General features: G+C 39.3%; 1 protein-coding gene across 1 annotated transcript in view; it reads left to right on the forward strand.

The window, feature by feature from the left end:
* The window catches only part of necab1 (N-terminal EF-hand calcium binding protein 1), a 96,544-nt gene that overhangs the window by 14,399 nt on the left and 66,304 nt on the right, over positions 1-15,841 (forward strand). Inside the window, exons 4-5 of the mRNA XM_060904052.1 lie at positions 8,420-8,445; positions 8,589-8,686. Coding sequence (XP_060760035.1) covers positions 8,420-8,445; positions 8,589-8,686 — 124 coding nt within the window. The remainder of the gene's footprint in view (positions 1-8,419; positions 8,446-8,588; positions 8,687-15,841) is intronic.

Genomic DNA, 15,841 nt, shown 5'->3' on the forward strand with positions numbered 1-15,841 from the left:
ACATTTTGCACTGAGTGCAAGCAGGGACTCCGGCAAGACTAACTGTGACAGCATAACTTTAAAGGAGAGCCAGAAGGTAACACAGATATGAAGGAGCCCTGGGGCATAAAGCAGCAGCCACTACACTGTCAACAAACCCCAGTGAATGTGTGACAACATCCATACATCCCAGTTTACCAAAACACTCTATGCCAGAGGACCCTCTAGATCTACTCCTTTACCTAATACAAAGCTATTAAAGCATATACGCAGAACCATGGGCTCATTTTCGTTTATAAATGCCTTGAGTCCTCAAGAATGGCACAGGAATAGTTTTAAGCATTAACAATAAATCTAATATAGTAATTTTTACAATTAAAGTGATTCATATAGGTCGCGGTCTGAGTGAATGACCTTGATGTCCATAACGTCACAGCAGGAAGTCTATCGGTCTCATCGCCATTTCTACTATACTAAAACACAGAGCTGACTGCAACTCCCATCCTCCATTTTGAGCTAATTTATCATCATGCCACGGAGATGTGTTTTTGGCCGGTGCAGCAACACGACAGAAGGTGGATTCATGGCTCAAGAATGTTCAAACTGCAAAGATTTGGACGTGTTTTGCGAGAAGTTCACAGGCACATTGGGCGGCTATGAAGTGGTCTCTCCTCTGCTCTGCACATTTTACTGAAGACTCGTACGAGACCTCTGATCTGTTGAGGAGCGTTGGCTATAAGCCCGTATTGAAAGAGGGTGCAGTACCAATAATTTAATAAAACTACAAGAAAAGTAAAACATTTATTTTATTTATTTTTTAAAAGGAAAGTAAGTTCAGTTGCACCAGTTCTCCTGGAGTGTGAGCCGAGGGTTGTTGGTAAAACCCGGGATGGAACGGGACGCGACATATCGCTCGGGCAGTGACCTCCCTGCGGTTGTTGCAAAACCCGTGACGTTCCGTTCCGTCCTGGGTTTTAGTAATTGCCTGAGCCAAGCAGTAATGGCGGAGTACTCAGAATGGAGAAAATGGAGAATGAGTGGAGCAGCCGTCTGATTTCTAAACTGGATATTGCTGCCATCTCGCCCTTAAGTGGAAGAAGCAAATGAACGGAGACCTGAACGAACAACTGAAAGTCAGATTGATTCAAAACAATCGGCCACAAGATCGGCCTTCAAGAAGCGAGAACACAGACGGCTAAGCTCCGAGATTCATTTGGATAAAAAAAACAACAAAAACAACACGTTGTTTACCTGCATTTAGATTAATACATGTAACTTGTATTGTGTGTTTAAGTTACCGGTATAATATTATTTAATTTGCTTCAGAATGTGATTGTCTCAGTTCATCTGATTATTTAATTGGCCTTTTACGTTTTATCAGTGAAAATGCATGCATGTACATCTATGTTGCATAAGTTATAACACCTATCCTGTTTTAATGAGAGTCAACCCACAATCAGTGAAGTCAAATCAGTCTTAGTTGAGCAAGTCGGTAACGGTATTTCTTACTTTCATCATAAATTTTTATTTATATGACTTTGGTCTATAGCTGTCAAAGGCCTCGGCCTTAAAACCAGTTAACGCAGTGACGTCACGCACTCAGGGCTGGCTGGCTCAGTGGGGCAGCTCGAATGCCAACTTTGCGGTCGATTTTAACTCTCAAAAATATATATATTTTTAAATTCCCATTTATGCAGCATACAAGAGTCAAGGGTGGAGATACTATCCACTCAGAAATGTATTTAAAAATAAAGGTTCTGCGTATCTCCTTTAACAAAAGGCTTGACTAAACAGATATGTTTTCAGCCTTGACTTAAACACTGAGACTGTGTCTGAGTCCTGAACACTAGTTGGAAGGCTGTTCCATAACTGTAGGGCTTTGTAAGAAAAGGCTCTGCCCCCTGATGTAGCCTTCACTATATGAGGTACCAACAGATAGCCTGCACCTTTTGGTCTAAGTAGGCATGGTGGGTCATAAAGGACCAGAAATCCTCTCAGGTACTGTGGCAATTAGTACAATGAATTGCTTCGTACAATTAATATCCATTGTTGTCACCTCCTGTGAACTTTAGAAACACTTTTTTGTACAGTATTTCCATTTAATGGAAATACTGTACAAAAAAGTGTTTCTAAAGTTCACAGGAGGTGACAAGAATAGCTATTCCTTTAGTTGCATACATAAAGAATGTTAGGCTTTTTTTTGGCAAATGAATTATTCAAAGGATTTAGTCCTTACTCACTGTCAACTCCAGAATTATTGGCACCCTTCAGTCGAAATAGGCACACAATATTGCATAAAGGTTATACACAATGACAGTTATTTCAGTAATATTATTTTCTATCAAAACATGGTAAAATAATTGACACTCCACATGAATATATAAAAAAACAACAACAAAAAACCACCCTCCTGTGTGATTATGTCTTTGCGAAGTCTCTTTCAGTTAATGTGTTTCCGAGTCTGTGTTTCTTGTGTTTCTCTATTTCTTATTTCTGTTTTATTCACAAAGTTTTTTTTTAATCCTAATGTTTACAGTTTTTGTTGCTGCCTGACTGTGTTTTAACCTACAAAATGTGTTGCACTATAATGATGATGAAAGCAAATTGTGACTGAAAAGTTGTATTTTTCATAACCCGATTCCAAAAAAGTTGGGACAAAGTACAAATTGTAAATAAAAACGGAATGCAATAATTTACAAATCTCAAAAACTGATATTGTATTCACAATAGAACATAGACAACATATCAAATGTCGAAAGTGAGACATTTTGAAATGTCATGCCAAATATTGGCTTATTTGAAATTTCATGACAGCAACACATCTCAAAAAAGTTGGGACAGGGGCAATAAGAGGCTGGAAAAGTTAAAGGTACAGAAAAGGAACAGCTGTAGGACCAAATTGCAACTCATTAGGTCAATTGTCAATAGGTCATTAACATGACTGGGTATAAAAAGAGCATCTTGGAATGGCAGCGGCTCTCAGAAGTAAAGATGGGAAGAGGATCACCAATCCCCCTAATTCTGTGCTGACAAATGGTGGAGCAATATCAGAAAGGAGTTCGACAGTGTAAAATTGCAAAGAGTTTGAACATATCATCATCTACAGTGCATAATATCATCAAAAGATTCAGAGAATCTGGAAGAATCTCTGTGCGTAAGGGTCAAGGCTGGAAAACCATACTGGGTGCCCGTGATCTTCGGGCCCTTAGACGGCACTGCATCACATACAGGCATGCTTCTGTATTGGAAATCACAAAATGGGCTCAGGAATATTTCCAGAAAACATTATCTGTGAACATAATTCACCATGCCATCCGCCGTTGCCAGCTAAATCTCTATAGTTCAAAGAAGAAGCCGTATCTAAACATGATCCAGAAGCACAGACGTCTTCTCTGGGCTAAGGCTCATTTAAAATGGACTGTGGCAAAGTGGAAAACTGTTCTGTGGTCAGACGAATCAAAATTTGAAGTTCTTTATGGAAATCAGGGACGCCGTGTCATTCGGACTAAAGAGGAGAAGGACGACCCAAGTTGTTATCAACGCTCAGTTCAGAAGTCTGCATCTCTGATGGTATGGGGTTGCATTAGTGCGTGTGGCATGGGCAGCTTACACATCTGGAAAGACACCATCAATGCTGAAAGGTATATCCAGGTTCTAGAGCAACATATGCTCCCATCCTGATGACGTCTCTTTCATGGAAGACCTTGCATTTTCCAACATGACAATGCCAAACCACATACTGCATCAATTACAGCATCATGGCTGCGTAGAAGAAGGGTCCGGGTACTGAACTGGCCAGCCTGCAGTCCAGATCTTTCACCCATAGAAAACATTTGGTGCATCATAAAACGGAAGATACGACAAAAAAGACCTAAGACAGTTGAGCAACTAGAATCCTACATTAGACAAGAATGGGTTAACATTCCTATCCCTAAACTTGAGCAACTTGTCTCCTCAGTCCCCAGACATTTACAGACTGTTGTAAAGAGAAAAGGGGATGTCTCACAGTGGTAAACATGGCCTTGTCCCAACTTTTTTGAGATGTGTTGTTGTCATGAAATTTAAAATCACCTAATTTTTCTCTTTAAATGATACATTTTCTCAGTTTAAACATTTGATATGTCATTTATGTTCTATTCTGAATAAAATATGGAATTTTGAAACTTCCACATCATTGCATTCCGTTTTTATTTACAATTTGTACTTTGTCCCAACTTTTTTGGAATCAGGGTTGTACATTGCTCTCAATCTAACAAAATTTTGTTATTACCTTTGACAAAAATATGATTTTCAACACTTGTAAGATCTCAATCATCCACCAGCGTAGAGAAAATGTGTGTAATGTGTGATTTGAAGCAGGACACAAGTGTGTAATCTCAGCATGTCCTTTATTGTGGGCATCATCGTTATAATGCAACACATACTGTAGATGGAAACACAAGCAAGCAGCATGAAAAACAGGAAAGACCAATTGAAAATAAACTGGGAATCAGAAACACAGGAAACAGACTCAGAAATGCATATTAAATGAAAGAGGCTTTGAAAAAGACATAATCACACATGCAGGAGGGTTTCCATTAAGGGTGCAAACAACTGGTTAATAAATAAATGACAAAACAAGGGCGGAGACAGGGCCAAAACAGGGCACTTGTCACTATGGGAACTGCAACGCAAAATGGGAATCCATGACAAAATCAAAAAGCTTTCAGATCACAAAAGGCATTTTTGGACGCATTAAGTAATATATGTTCTAACAGTATATTAGGAAATAAAAATATCATTAAGCATAATCAGGGTTATAAAAAAAGATGCAAACGGTTGGAATTATTGACTGTTTGTCATGCATTAAGCAAATTCTCAAAAGGACCCAAAGATGCTGGTTCCAGAGTTTTACTCGATCTAAAAACAAGTTTCAAAATTCAACAGTCACTGCCTTCATATAAACAAACTGGCTGGGATGGTTGTGTGAAATATGCACTTACAGGGAGCAAAAGTTGAAAATCTTCACCAAACAACATCACAACTCCAGTTAGAATCATCTGTAGCAATCAAACCAAAATTAAACTTTATTAACTCATGTACGGCAGCACGATGGTGTAGTGGTTAGCACTGTCACCTCACAGCAAGAAGGTCCTGGGTTCGAGCCCAGCGGCCGGCGAGGGCCTTTCTGTGCGGAGTTTGCATGGTCTCCTGTGTCCGCGTGGGTTTCCTCCGGGTGCTCCGGTTTCCCCCACAGTCCAAAGACATGCAGGTTAGGTTAACTGGTGACTCTAAATTGACCGTAAATGTGAGTGTGAATGGTTGTCTGTGTCTATGTGTCAGCCCTGTGATGACCTGGCGACTTGTCCAGGGTGTACCCTGCCTCTCACCCATAGTCAGCTGGGATAGGCTCCAGCTTGCCTGCGACCCTGTAGGACAGGATAAGCAGCTACAGATAATGGATGGATGGATAACTCATGTACACAATCAGCACGTTTGGTGAAAAAGGTGAGTCCATACCAGAGAAAACCTCCAGTAGGTCTATTGTGATTGATAGCATCATTCATTTTCCTAAGTATCAAAATATTTTAGCCAAAAAACCTGGTTACCTCTACCAGGAGGTTAAAACTTGGCTGTAAATATATCATTCAAAGGTACTGATCCCAAAATACATTCAGATCAACGCAGAAATGTTTATGTTTCAAGCTGCATTTTCAACAGAGACTCTTCCATAAATAATATCCATCGTGTATGAGGGCACTTTTTGCTCGGAAACACCGTGGACTTACCTTTAAATCTGTCAGCCACAGCAGACAGGGTCATGTCATCATCTCTGATCGAGTCTGTGTGTCTGTATGCGTGGGTGTAATCAAAACATTTCTATTTTCTTTCAATGGGGCTGTCTTCAGCAAAAAGGTTCACTTTTCCATCTTTTGCTGTCAGATATGAAACAACATTCCTTATTATTATTATCTCTCTTGGAGCTAGCATTCTTTTCGCTGCAGTGCAAAATTCAGGGAAATTAATACTATTCAAAATGATTTCATTCTCGGCACGTGTCTCTGCATTGTACACATATCAGAATTTCAAATGACATGAATGAGATCATCTTCTCTTTTTGTGCTTATGCATGTTAATATATGTTGATTTGGTTTACAACCCTGTGAGATTCAATTTCTCATCATGGTTTCCATAGCAGCAACTCTTGGACTGATTTACAGCCACTTTGTAGCAGGGGTTGGATGGAAAAGTGCCTTCTTATAAATGATGTAGAAAGATCTTTGATGTAGAACAGATAGATAGATAGATAGATAGATAGATAGATAGATAGATAGATAGATAGATAGATAGATAGATAAAGAAATAAAAAGAAAGGACTTGTGTTTGAGGAAAAACAGTAATGTCAGATTAATGATTTTCTCTGTTGAAGCCGAGAAATAGAAAAATAACGTTAGTGCAGATTAGGGTTTCGCTTACGACATGAAATGAGGAAAAAAGTGATTCTTTTTAAAATAAAAGATAAGAATAAGCAAACAAACAAAGGGCGGCATGGTAGTGTAGTAGTTAGCACTGTTGCCTCACAGCAAGAAGGTTCTGGGTTCGAGCCCAGCAGCCAATAGGGGCCTTTCTGTGTGGAGTTTGCATGTTCTCCCCGTGTCTGTGTGGGTTTCCTCCAGGTGCTCCGGTTTCCCCGACAGTCCAAAGACATGCAGGTTCGGCTAATTGGTGGCTCTAAATTGACCGTAGGTGTGAATGTGAGTGTGAATGTTTGTTTGTCTCTATGTGTCAGCCCTGTGATGTTCTGGCGACTTGTCCAGGGTGTACCCCGCCTCTTGCCCATTGTCAGCTGCAGGGGCGCAGATACGTTTTTTGAACTGGGGGGGACAAAGCTGCCAGCAAACCACCCCCACCCCCAACATGTGTTGTGCGAGGAATATACTCTGATGCCCTCAGGGCGGCAACATTACTCAGCTAAGACAAAAAACCCATCACTCCTTCATCCCTGCAACCGTTAGCTTAGGCCTACTAATAAATAAAGAGTAGGAATAGAGCACACCTGTGATGTCTGCTGCTCTCATGTGCTACATGTTCCTTATGAAACAATATTCTCGCTGAAATTATGGCAGGGAACGCCAGATTAAACATTAAAACTGCCTTCTGAGCACTGTATCTACAGGCTACCACTGAAAGAAGGAGGCTACCAAAAAGGCATCTCTAATCCGTATGATTTTACTTTCACTACGACATTACTTTGAACAGACTATCAAAAAATCACAAGGTGATATGATAAAGTAAGGCACAGTTTACTTACAGTCGTTGTTTTTTGAAAAAACGATGCAATCGTTTTCTGCCTTTTCGGTTTGCCACCCTTCATCATGCCGTGTTGGGGTCCTGAACTAGGAGCTGTCCCCGATATGCCTGTCAAACTTGTTGTGGGTAACCATAGCAACCAAGCTCAAGCTCGCAACCTGTGCAGTCTGCGCAGCTCAACCAACCGAATATCAGTCTTTGTTTTGTTTTATGTGAGTTGTTGCAACTATGTATGTACTGCTGTGTACCTCAATAAACCGAATGGTAATTAGTCTTTTGATTTTTCCATGAGGTTTGCCTTATGCAAAGAAAGACAGCATAGACGTTTTTCCTCCCTATAAGTGGGGGGGACCGAACGAGGTGAATTTAAATCTGGGTGGGACGAATCCCACCCGTCCCACCCTCTATCTGCGCCCGTGGTCAGCTGGGATAGGCTCCAGCTTGCCTGCGACCCTGTAGAACAGGATAAGTGGTTATGGATAATGGATGGCTGAAAAAAAAAATCAATCAATTCATTTTCGTAACCGTTTTGTCCTGAGTCTCCATGAAACTGAAAGTTACCTTGGGGCCACCAGGGATTAGACAGGGATACAATATCGAGGAGTCACTCCACCCACTGGCTTGTATTTTGAAGACTGGAGGAAACCAGAGAACAAGGAGGAAACCCACACGGACACAGGAAGAACATGCAAAATTCTGCATTGACAGTAACAGTTTTAATTGTTCTGCTCAGCATATACTTTGAGTCCTGCTCTCATCTCACACTTTTGTGTATTTGCACTTTGTCATCTTGAGTACTGTTATGTGTTACACCACGATCCTGGAGAAACGACATTTCGTTTCAATAAATACATGATGTATGGCGGAATGACAATAAAAACCCATTTGACTTGACTTGACCTGAACTTGAGCTCAGGATTGAAACAGGACCCATGGAGCTGTAAGGCAGTCACATTACCTACTGTGCGTTTATACAGCTTTTTATGTAATTTTGCAAAATATAATCTAAGATGTGGAGGCAGCAGGTAGTATTGCCACCTCAGAGCTCCAGGGTAGTCGAATGGAAATTGTTTTCTTTGTGCAGTTATTTCATATCATTGTGTTTATGAATCTGTGGGCAGTTGAAATAATTGAATGATCTTTTTTCCAGCAATGTGGACACAGAAGAGCTGTGTGGTAAGAAACGCTATATTTTAAAACAGCATACATTATTATTATTATTATTATTATTATTATTATTATTATTATTATTATTACTGCAGGAGAATAACAGATCTTTTTGGGAAGTTTTCATACGTCATGTTTCATCTTATTCTTAGAATATTTCTCTCAGCATCTTGGAGAATATGAAAATGTTCTTGCTGCCTTAGAGGACTTGAACGTCTCTATATTGAAGGCGATGGACAAAACCAAAAAGGTGAGTGATTATCCTGATTTCCATCCCATGACTTGCTGAAGGTACAGTATATGAGTGACAGAAAACAGTGAGCTCAAAACTCTGTTCAAGGATGTGCTCAAGCCTCCTTGAAGGTCTGTGAAATGATGATAAATATAAAATGTTTTCCAAAAAAACATGCATTTTGCTGGATATAACAAATTTATAATAAATCAGAGCGAAATGATGTATTTTTTTTTTTAAATTCCTAACCAGTACCAAAGCCGTCTTTAACACATCTGTCCATAAAGCTTTTGCTGCAGGCTCATTTTTTCTTGGTACTAATAAGAGGTTTGCATCTTGTAACGGAGCATTTATAATTTCACTGTCAAAATCACTTATGAACTGGAAGACAACTGTAATTTGACAACCCTGTCAAACCCTGTATGTTGTTTAAAAGATTCTTCTTCCTAATCCTGTGGAGATATATATATATATATATATATATATATATATATATATATATATCCCTGTGATGACCTGGCGACTTGTCCAGGGTGTACCCCGCCTTTCGCCCGTAGTCAGCTGGGATAGGCTCCAGCTTGCCTGCGACCCTGTAGAAGGATAAAGCGGCTAGAGATAATGAGATGAGATTATATATATATATATATATATATATATATATATATATATATATATATATATATATATATATATATATTTGTTGCTCTTCAGTTACAGTTTTCCTCAGTAGACAGCATGTTTAATGAACCTCTAATTTGTGTGCTTTTCTCCAAAAAATGAATCTGTTTTCATGCTGGATTATTTCTCGAAGGAAAAAAAGCTCATAAGAAATAAAAGTCTGGAAGTCATATTAAAGATGTGCAGTTGTTAATTCCAGTGTTTTGGCACTTTAATTTTCTCAGAATGCATTTGCATTGTAGTTATTGATGTGTAGTGCTGAAATGATGTTGTTCACAGTGTATATATACACATCAGCAAAACAGCCCTCTGCTTTTTTTTTTTTAAATGCAAAATCAATCGACATCAGACAGGCAACTACAGTTCATAATTAAAAAAGCAATTAAGGAGATTAAGCAATTTTTATATATATAATGGTGGCACGGTGGTGTAGTGGTTAGTACTGTTGCCTCACAGCAAGAAGGTTCTGGGTTCGAGCCCAGTGGCCGATGGGGGCCTTTCTGTGTGGAGTTTGCATGTTCTGCCTGTGTCTCTGTGGGTTTCCTCCGGGTGCTTCGGTTTCCCCCCACAGTCCAAAGACATGCAGGTTAAGTTAATTGGTGGCTCTAAATTGACCGGAAATGTGAATGGTTATTTGTCTCTATGTGTCAGCCCTGTGATGACCTGGCGACTTGTCCGATTCCAAAAAAGTTGGGACAAAGTACAAATTGGAAATAAAAATGGAATGCAATAATTTACAAATCTCAAAAACTGATATTGTATTCACAATAGAACATAGACAACATATCAAATGTCAAAAGTGAGACATTTTGAAATTTCATGCCAAATATTGGCTCATTTGAAATTTCATGACAGCAACACATCTCAAAAAAGTTGGGACAGGGGCAATAAGAGGCTGGAAAAGTTAAAGGTACAAAAAAGGAACAGCTGGAGGACCAAATTGCAACTCATTAGGTCAATTGGCAATAGGTCATTAACATGACTGGGTATAAAAAGAGCATCTTGGAGTGGCAGCGGCTCTCAGAAGTAAAGATGGGAAGAGGATCACCAATCCCCCTAATTCTGCGCCGACAAATAGTGGAGCAATATCAGAAAGGAGTTCGACAGTGTAAAATTGCAAAGAGTTTGAACATATTATCATCTACAGTGCATAATATCATCAAAAGATTCAGAGAATCTGGAAGAATCTCTGTGCGTACGGGTCAAGGCCAGAAAACCATACTGGGTGCCCGTGATCTTCGGGCCCTTAGACGGCACTGCATCACATACAGGCATGCTTCTGTATTGGAAATCACAAAATGGGCTCAGGAATATTTCCAGAGAACATTATCTGTGAACACAATTCACCGTGCCATCTGCTGTTGCCAGCTAAAACTCTATAGTTCAAAGAAGAAGCCGTATCTAAACATGATCCAGAAGCGCAGACGTCTTCTCTGGGCCAAGGCTCATTTAAAATGGACTGTGGCAAAGTGGAAAACTGTTCTGTGGTCAGACGAATCAAAATTTGAAGTTCTTTATGGAAATCAGGGATGCCGTGTCATTCGGACTAAAGAGGAGAAGGACGACCCAAGTTGTTATCAGCACTCAGTTCAGAAGCCTGCATCTCTGATGGTATGGGGTTGCATTAGTGCGTGTGGCATGGGCAGCTTACACATCTGGAAAGACACCATCAATGCTGAAAGGTATATCCAGGTTCTAGAGCAACATATGCTCCCATCCAGACGACGTCTCTTTCAGGGAAGACCTTGCATTTTCCAACATGACAATGCCAAACCACATACTGCATCAATTACAGCATCATGGCTGCGTAGAAGAAGGGTCCGGGTACTGAACTGGCCAGCCTGCAGTCCAGATCTTTCACCCATAGAAAACATTTGGCGCATCATAAAACGGAAGATATGACAAAAATGACCCAAGACAGTTGAGCAACTAGAATCCTACATTAGACAAGAATGGGTTAACATTCCTATCCCTAAACTTGAGCAACTTGTCTCCTCAGTCCCCAGACGTTTACAGACTGTTGTAAAAAGGGGATGTCTCACAGTGGTAAACATGGCCTTGTCCCAACTTTTTTGAGATGTGTTGTTGTCATGAAATTTAAAATCACCTAATTTTTCTCTTTAAATGATACATTTTCTCAGTTTAAACATTTGATATGTCATCTATGTTCTATTCTGAATAAAATATGGAATTTTGAAACTTCCACATCATTGCATTCCGTTTTTATTTACAATTTGTACTTTGTCCCAACTTTTTTGGAATCGGGTTTATATATATATATATATATATATATATATATATATATATATATATATATATATATTAGTGCTGTCAAAAATGTCGCGTTATTATCGCGTTAACTTGACTCAATTTTAACGGCGATAATTTTTTTATCACGAGATTAACGCTCTGTGACATGATGTAGGTTTTTCATAAGCTTTTGAAACTGCCAGGAACTTAGGTTTCGTTTTCCCATCGGCGGCTCCAGCCTGACTTTGCAGTGGCTGTGACAAGACATGTTATGCTCTGCAATAAAAAAAAAAAACATTGGTACAAAGAAAGCCCATTCACTTTTTTATGCTGATAAGAGAATTACAATGGTTTTTCATGTGACAAAAATGTGTGATTAAATTGCGATTAATCGCGAGTTAACTATGACCAGGGCCATTGACAGCTTTGGCTGGGCCCGGGACAAAATAATCTGAGTGCCCCCCCCCCCCCCCCCCCCCCCAAATAATCTGAGTGCCCCCCCCCACACACACACATACGCGCGCACGCACATCGCCACACAGCAACCACCCACACCCAACCCCTCTTTTCACAGTCTCCATTCACTCCAACCCTTAAATAACAGGTATTCCAAGCCCATTATAACAGTCAACCATTTTATTTCAACATTTCAACATATTTTACAGTTTGAACATTTCCTTAGTCTGCAACTATTCAGGTGCGAAATGCAATGCGCCGGACTTTTGCTGTGGCAAAGTCGTCAATAAGGTCATTGAAGTCCAGCTTCTTTGCAAGTTCGCGCTCTATAGAGAGCATAGCCAGCCCATTGAGCCTCTCCTGTGACATGTTTGAGCGCAGGTAGTTGATAAACCAAAATGATTGTTTACGGGATGGAACTGGGCCTCAATGAGAACGGAGTTATGGCTTTCCCGAAATCTGAACATAGAAGCATCACCACTAGTCACACACGGACTGGCCATTGGGAGTAGCGGGAGTGGTGGGCCGGTGGTTCAGTGTGGGCCGGCGGAGAAAAAAAAAAACAGTTGCGCGCTGGCCTTTAATATGATAAGCAATGTTAACAGTTTCTTTAAGAAACTGTTAACATTGCTTATCATATTAAAGGCCAGCGCGCAACTGTAATAAGCAATGTTAACAGTTTCTTAAAGAAACTGTTAACATTGCTTATCATATTAAAGGCCAGCGCGCAACTGTTTTTTTTTTTTTTTCTCCGCCGGCCCACCGGGAAAACTCCCGCTACTCCCGATGGTCAGTCCGTGTGTGCCACTAGTGATGTGTACAGTGAGTTTTTCAGTGTATTTTTTTGTCTTGTTTTTCATAAACGTCCTTTCCGTACTCGATTTAGAATGTTACAAAAAAAATTGACACCCTCCCAACCACGTAACATTAGCCTATCTGACCTGGGGGCTGACACGTTTATTACGGATAAACCAAAAGGATTACAACGTTCCCTGGATATAGAACTGGACCGAGAAGATTTCAAAATCTTAACGTGTAAGCAACAACAATAAAACAGAGGTTGTTTTATTCATTTAGGGCTTATTAGGCTACTTTCATTAATTGCGCTTTTCATACAGGCCTATCATTTTTCACTTGAGCAAGGGAATTGTTTGAAGAGTATCCAGTCTAAGCGAAAGTTTAATGTTTTGCAACAGACTAACCTCAAAACACCCCATTTATAGCCCATTCGTTACATTAAACTCTATCTAGCTGGCAATTTCACATGCCGTCGTATCTACACGGGATGATTTCCAACAAAATAAGGTTTAATTAACAAGAGGCAGCGTTCCACGGGCTTTCAGCTAACCGGAGTCCAGCTCAGCGCAGCTCAGCAAGCGTGCCTAAAACATTTGGATATGATTGCGGGCCAATGTGCTATTCTTTGCTTCATTGAGATATATGCAACACAGTGTTATTAAACCGATATGTTTATGAAATAATTCAATGCCCTGTGCATTTCAGTGTTCACTCAGTGTACCCTGCTATCCCCTACTTTATAATTATGAATGGCGCGTCGCGCGTGCTGGGGTTACATTACGGGGCTGGAAAAAAGTTATCTGTGTCTTACCTGGCTCAGCTGCCCCACTGCCTTCACCACCTGCTGCATCATCTGAATTTTTTCTAAAATATCTATGCAGTGAGCCCCTGAGGGTCTTGGCTTCTTCATCTCTTTTTCTCTTTTCTTTTCTTTGCTCCTGACTTGTGCATGTTAGCAAACGGGCTCCCACGCTTATTGTCGAAGCGTTATGATGGAATAGTGCCGTGTTATTTGGCGCCTTAATCAAAGACCAAACCATTTCTGCATTAGGGGTGGTAGGTGGGTTCTTGAATCTATTTTCGAAGACAATAAAGGCAAAAGAACCAGAAATCATTCATTGAATGCAAATATAGCACATTTTTCTCCCCCAAATCAACACATTTTGAAATGAAACAGAATGATTAATGGCATCTTCATGAGGGACCAGTTCTGGGCCCCCCCTCATGCCTGGGCCCGGGACAAAATACCCGGTTGTCCCCCCCTGTCGACGGCCCTGACTATGACAGTCGCGACATTAATCGCGATTAAATATTTTAATCGCTTGACAGCACTAATATATATATATATATATATATATATATATATATATATATATATATTTTTTTTTTTTTCTATCCACATTCACTAGATATGAGCAATTGCACTCTTTGATTGCCTACTCTACTACTAGGCTATCAGCTCATATACCATGAGTAGAGAAAAACAAAATGGCGGCGCATGTTGCTGAACCAACTGAGGACGAAATAAAAACTACTTGAAAACAAAACCCCCAAAAATATAAAAAAAGCAACAAAATATGGAATAAAAGTATTTGATGGTAAGAACATCTCTTTATTTTTCAAGAATTATTATTATCGCAAATTGCTACTGTCACTTCAGTGGCTTGTTTACATTCTAAGTGGAAATGATTTTGTTGAATGTTTTGTATAACGTTTTTATTTATCAAATTTGCATAAAATAAAAATGCTCTGTTTCACAAAATCCAGTGAATGCGGGTAGAATAAAACAGTTATTCCACTCAATCTCATCGTACATGGCTTACACATGGCTTGTACATGGCTTATTTTTGCATATGAAAAGTGCTATAATAATAATAATAATAATAATAATAATAATAATAATTATTATTATTATTATTATTCTGTTTAACCAATATACTGCTATTGTATATTGTGATTTAAAAAAATTATATGATAAAGTTTTGCATTACTCAATCTAAAAGGTATTGACAGGTACAGAGCTACATAAAAGTTATTGATTATTTTAGACCTACAGTATCATATGTCACATTTTTACAGGTATTACTGTAAGGAAAATAATAATAATAATGCACTTATTGTAATAACAGCAACAATCACAACAACAACAACAATATAACCCTCATATTAAATAAAACATACCAAACTCCATCTCTCAAAGTCCATCTAATACACCAAGCTCCATCTCTCTTCCTCTATTCCTCGAAAAAGTAGGATATGGAACTCTCTACCAGCATGTGTATTCCCCTCTGCTCCAAACATGGATGCATTTAAGACAACTTCTAATGCATATTTTTGAACTTAATTAAATAATGATGTTGTTGGATGAATTAGTCATTACTGTTTATTTGTGATGTGATAGTAATGTGCCTTGTGCCGTGGGTCACTTTTCATCTAGTTTGATGGCTCCATCAGGGCCTTGAATGACTTCCATAAAAAAAAAAAATTAGTCCCAGCAATCTGGTAAATATAAACCAGATTTTGGATTGAATTAACCTCATGCGCTGGGTGAAATAAACAACCGTTCACAATCCAACCATTTCTATCATACACTTCACTAACTCAGTACTCGAAAGTTACTCATATTTTATGAAATTCGATATATTACTGAGAAGAACTGTGGAGAAAGTAAAAGGAAAGAATTTGTCAGCAGGAATGGTATTTGTGGATTTTAAGAAAGCATTAGATTAGGTAATGTGATTAGTCACGACAGACTTCGAACTTGTGGGTTTACTATCGAAAAAAGAAGTACGAGGCATCTGCCTATTAACATCACAGATGCAGACTTTGCAGATGACCTTGCTGTATTATCAAACACTGCAAAAGATGCACAATTATTAATTCACGGAGTTGAGGAAGCTGCTAAATTGATTGATTTGGACCTAAATGAAAAAAAAGACAGAATATATTCTTTTTAACCAACAACACAAGAACATCGTCACTCAAAATGAA

The sequence above is a fragment of the Neoarius graeffei genome, chromosome 22 (assembly GCF_027579695.1).
Source record: "Neoarius graeffei isolate fNeoGra1 chromosome 22, fNeoGra1.pri, whole genome shotgun sequence".
NCBI lineage: Eukaryota > Metazoa > Chordata > Actinopteri > Siluriformes > Ariidae > Neoarius > Neoarius graeffei.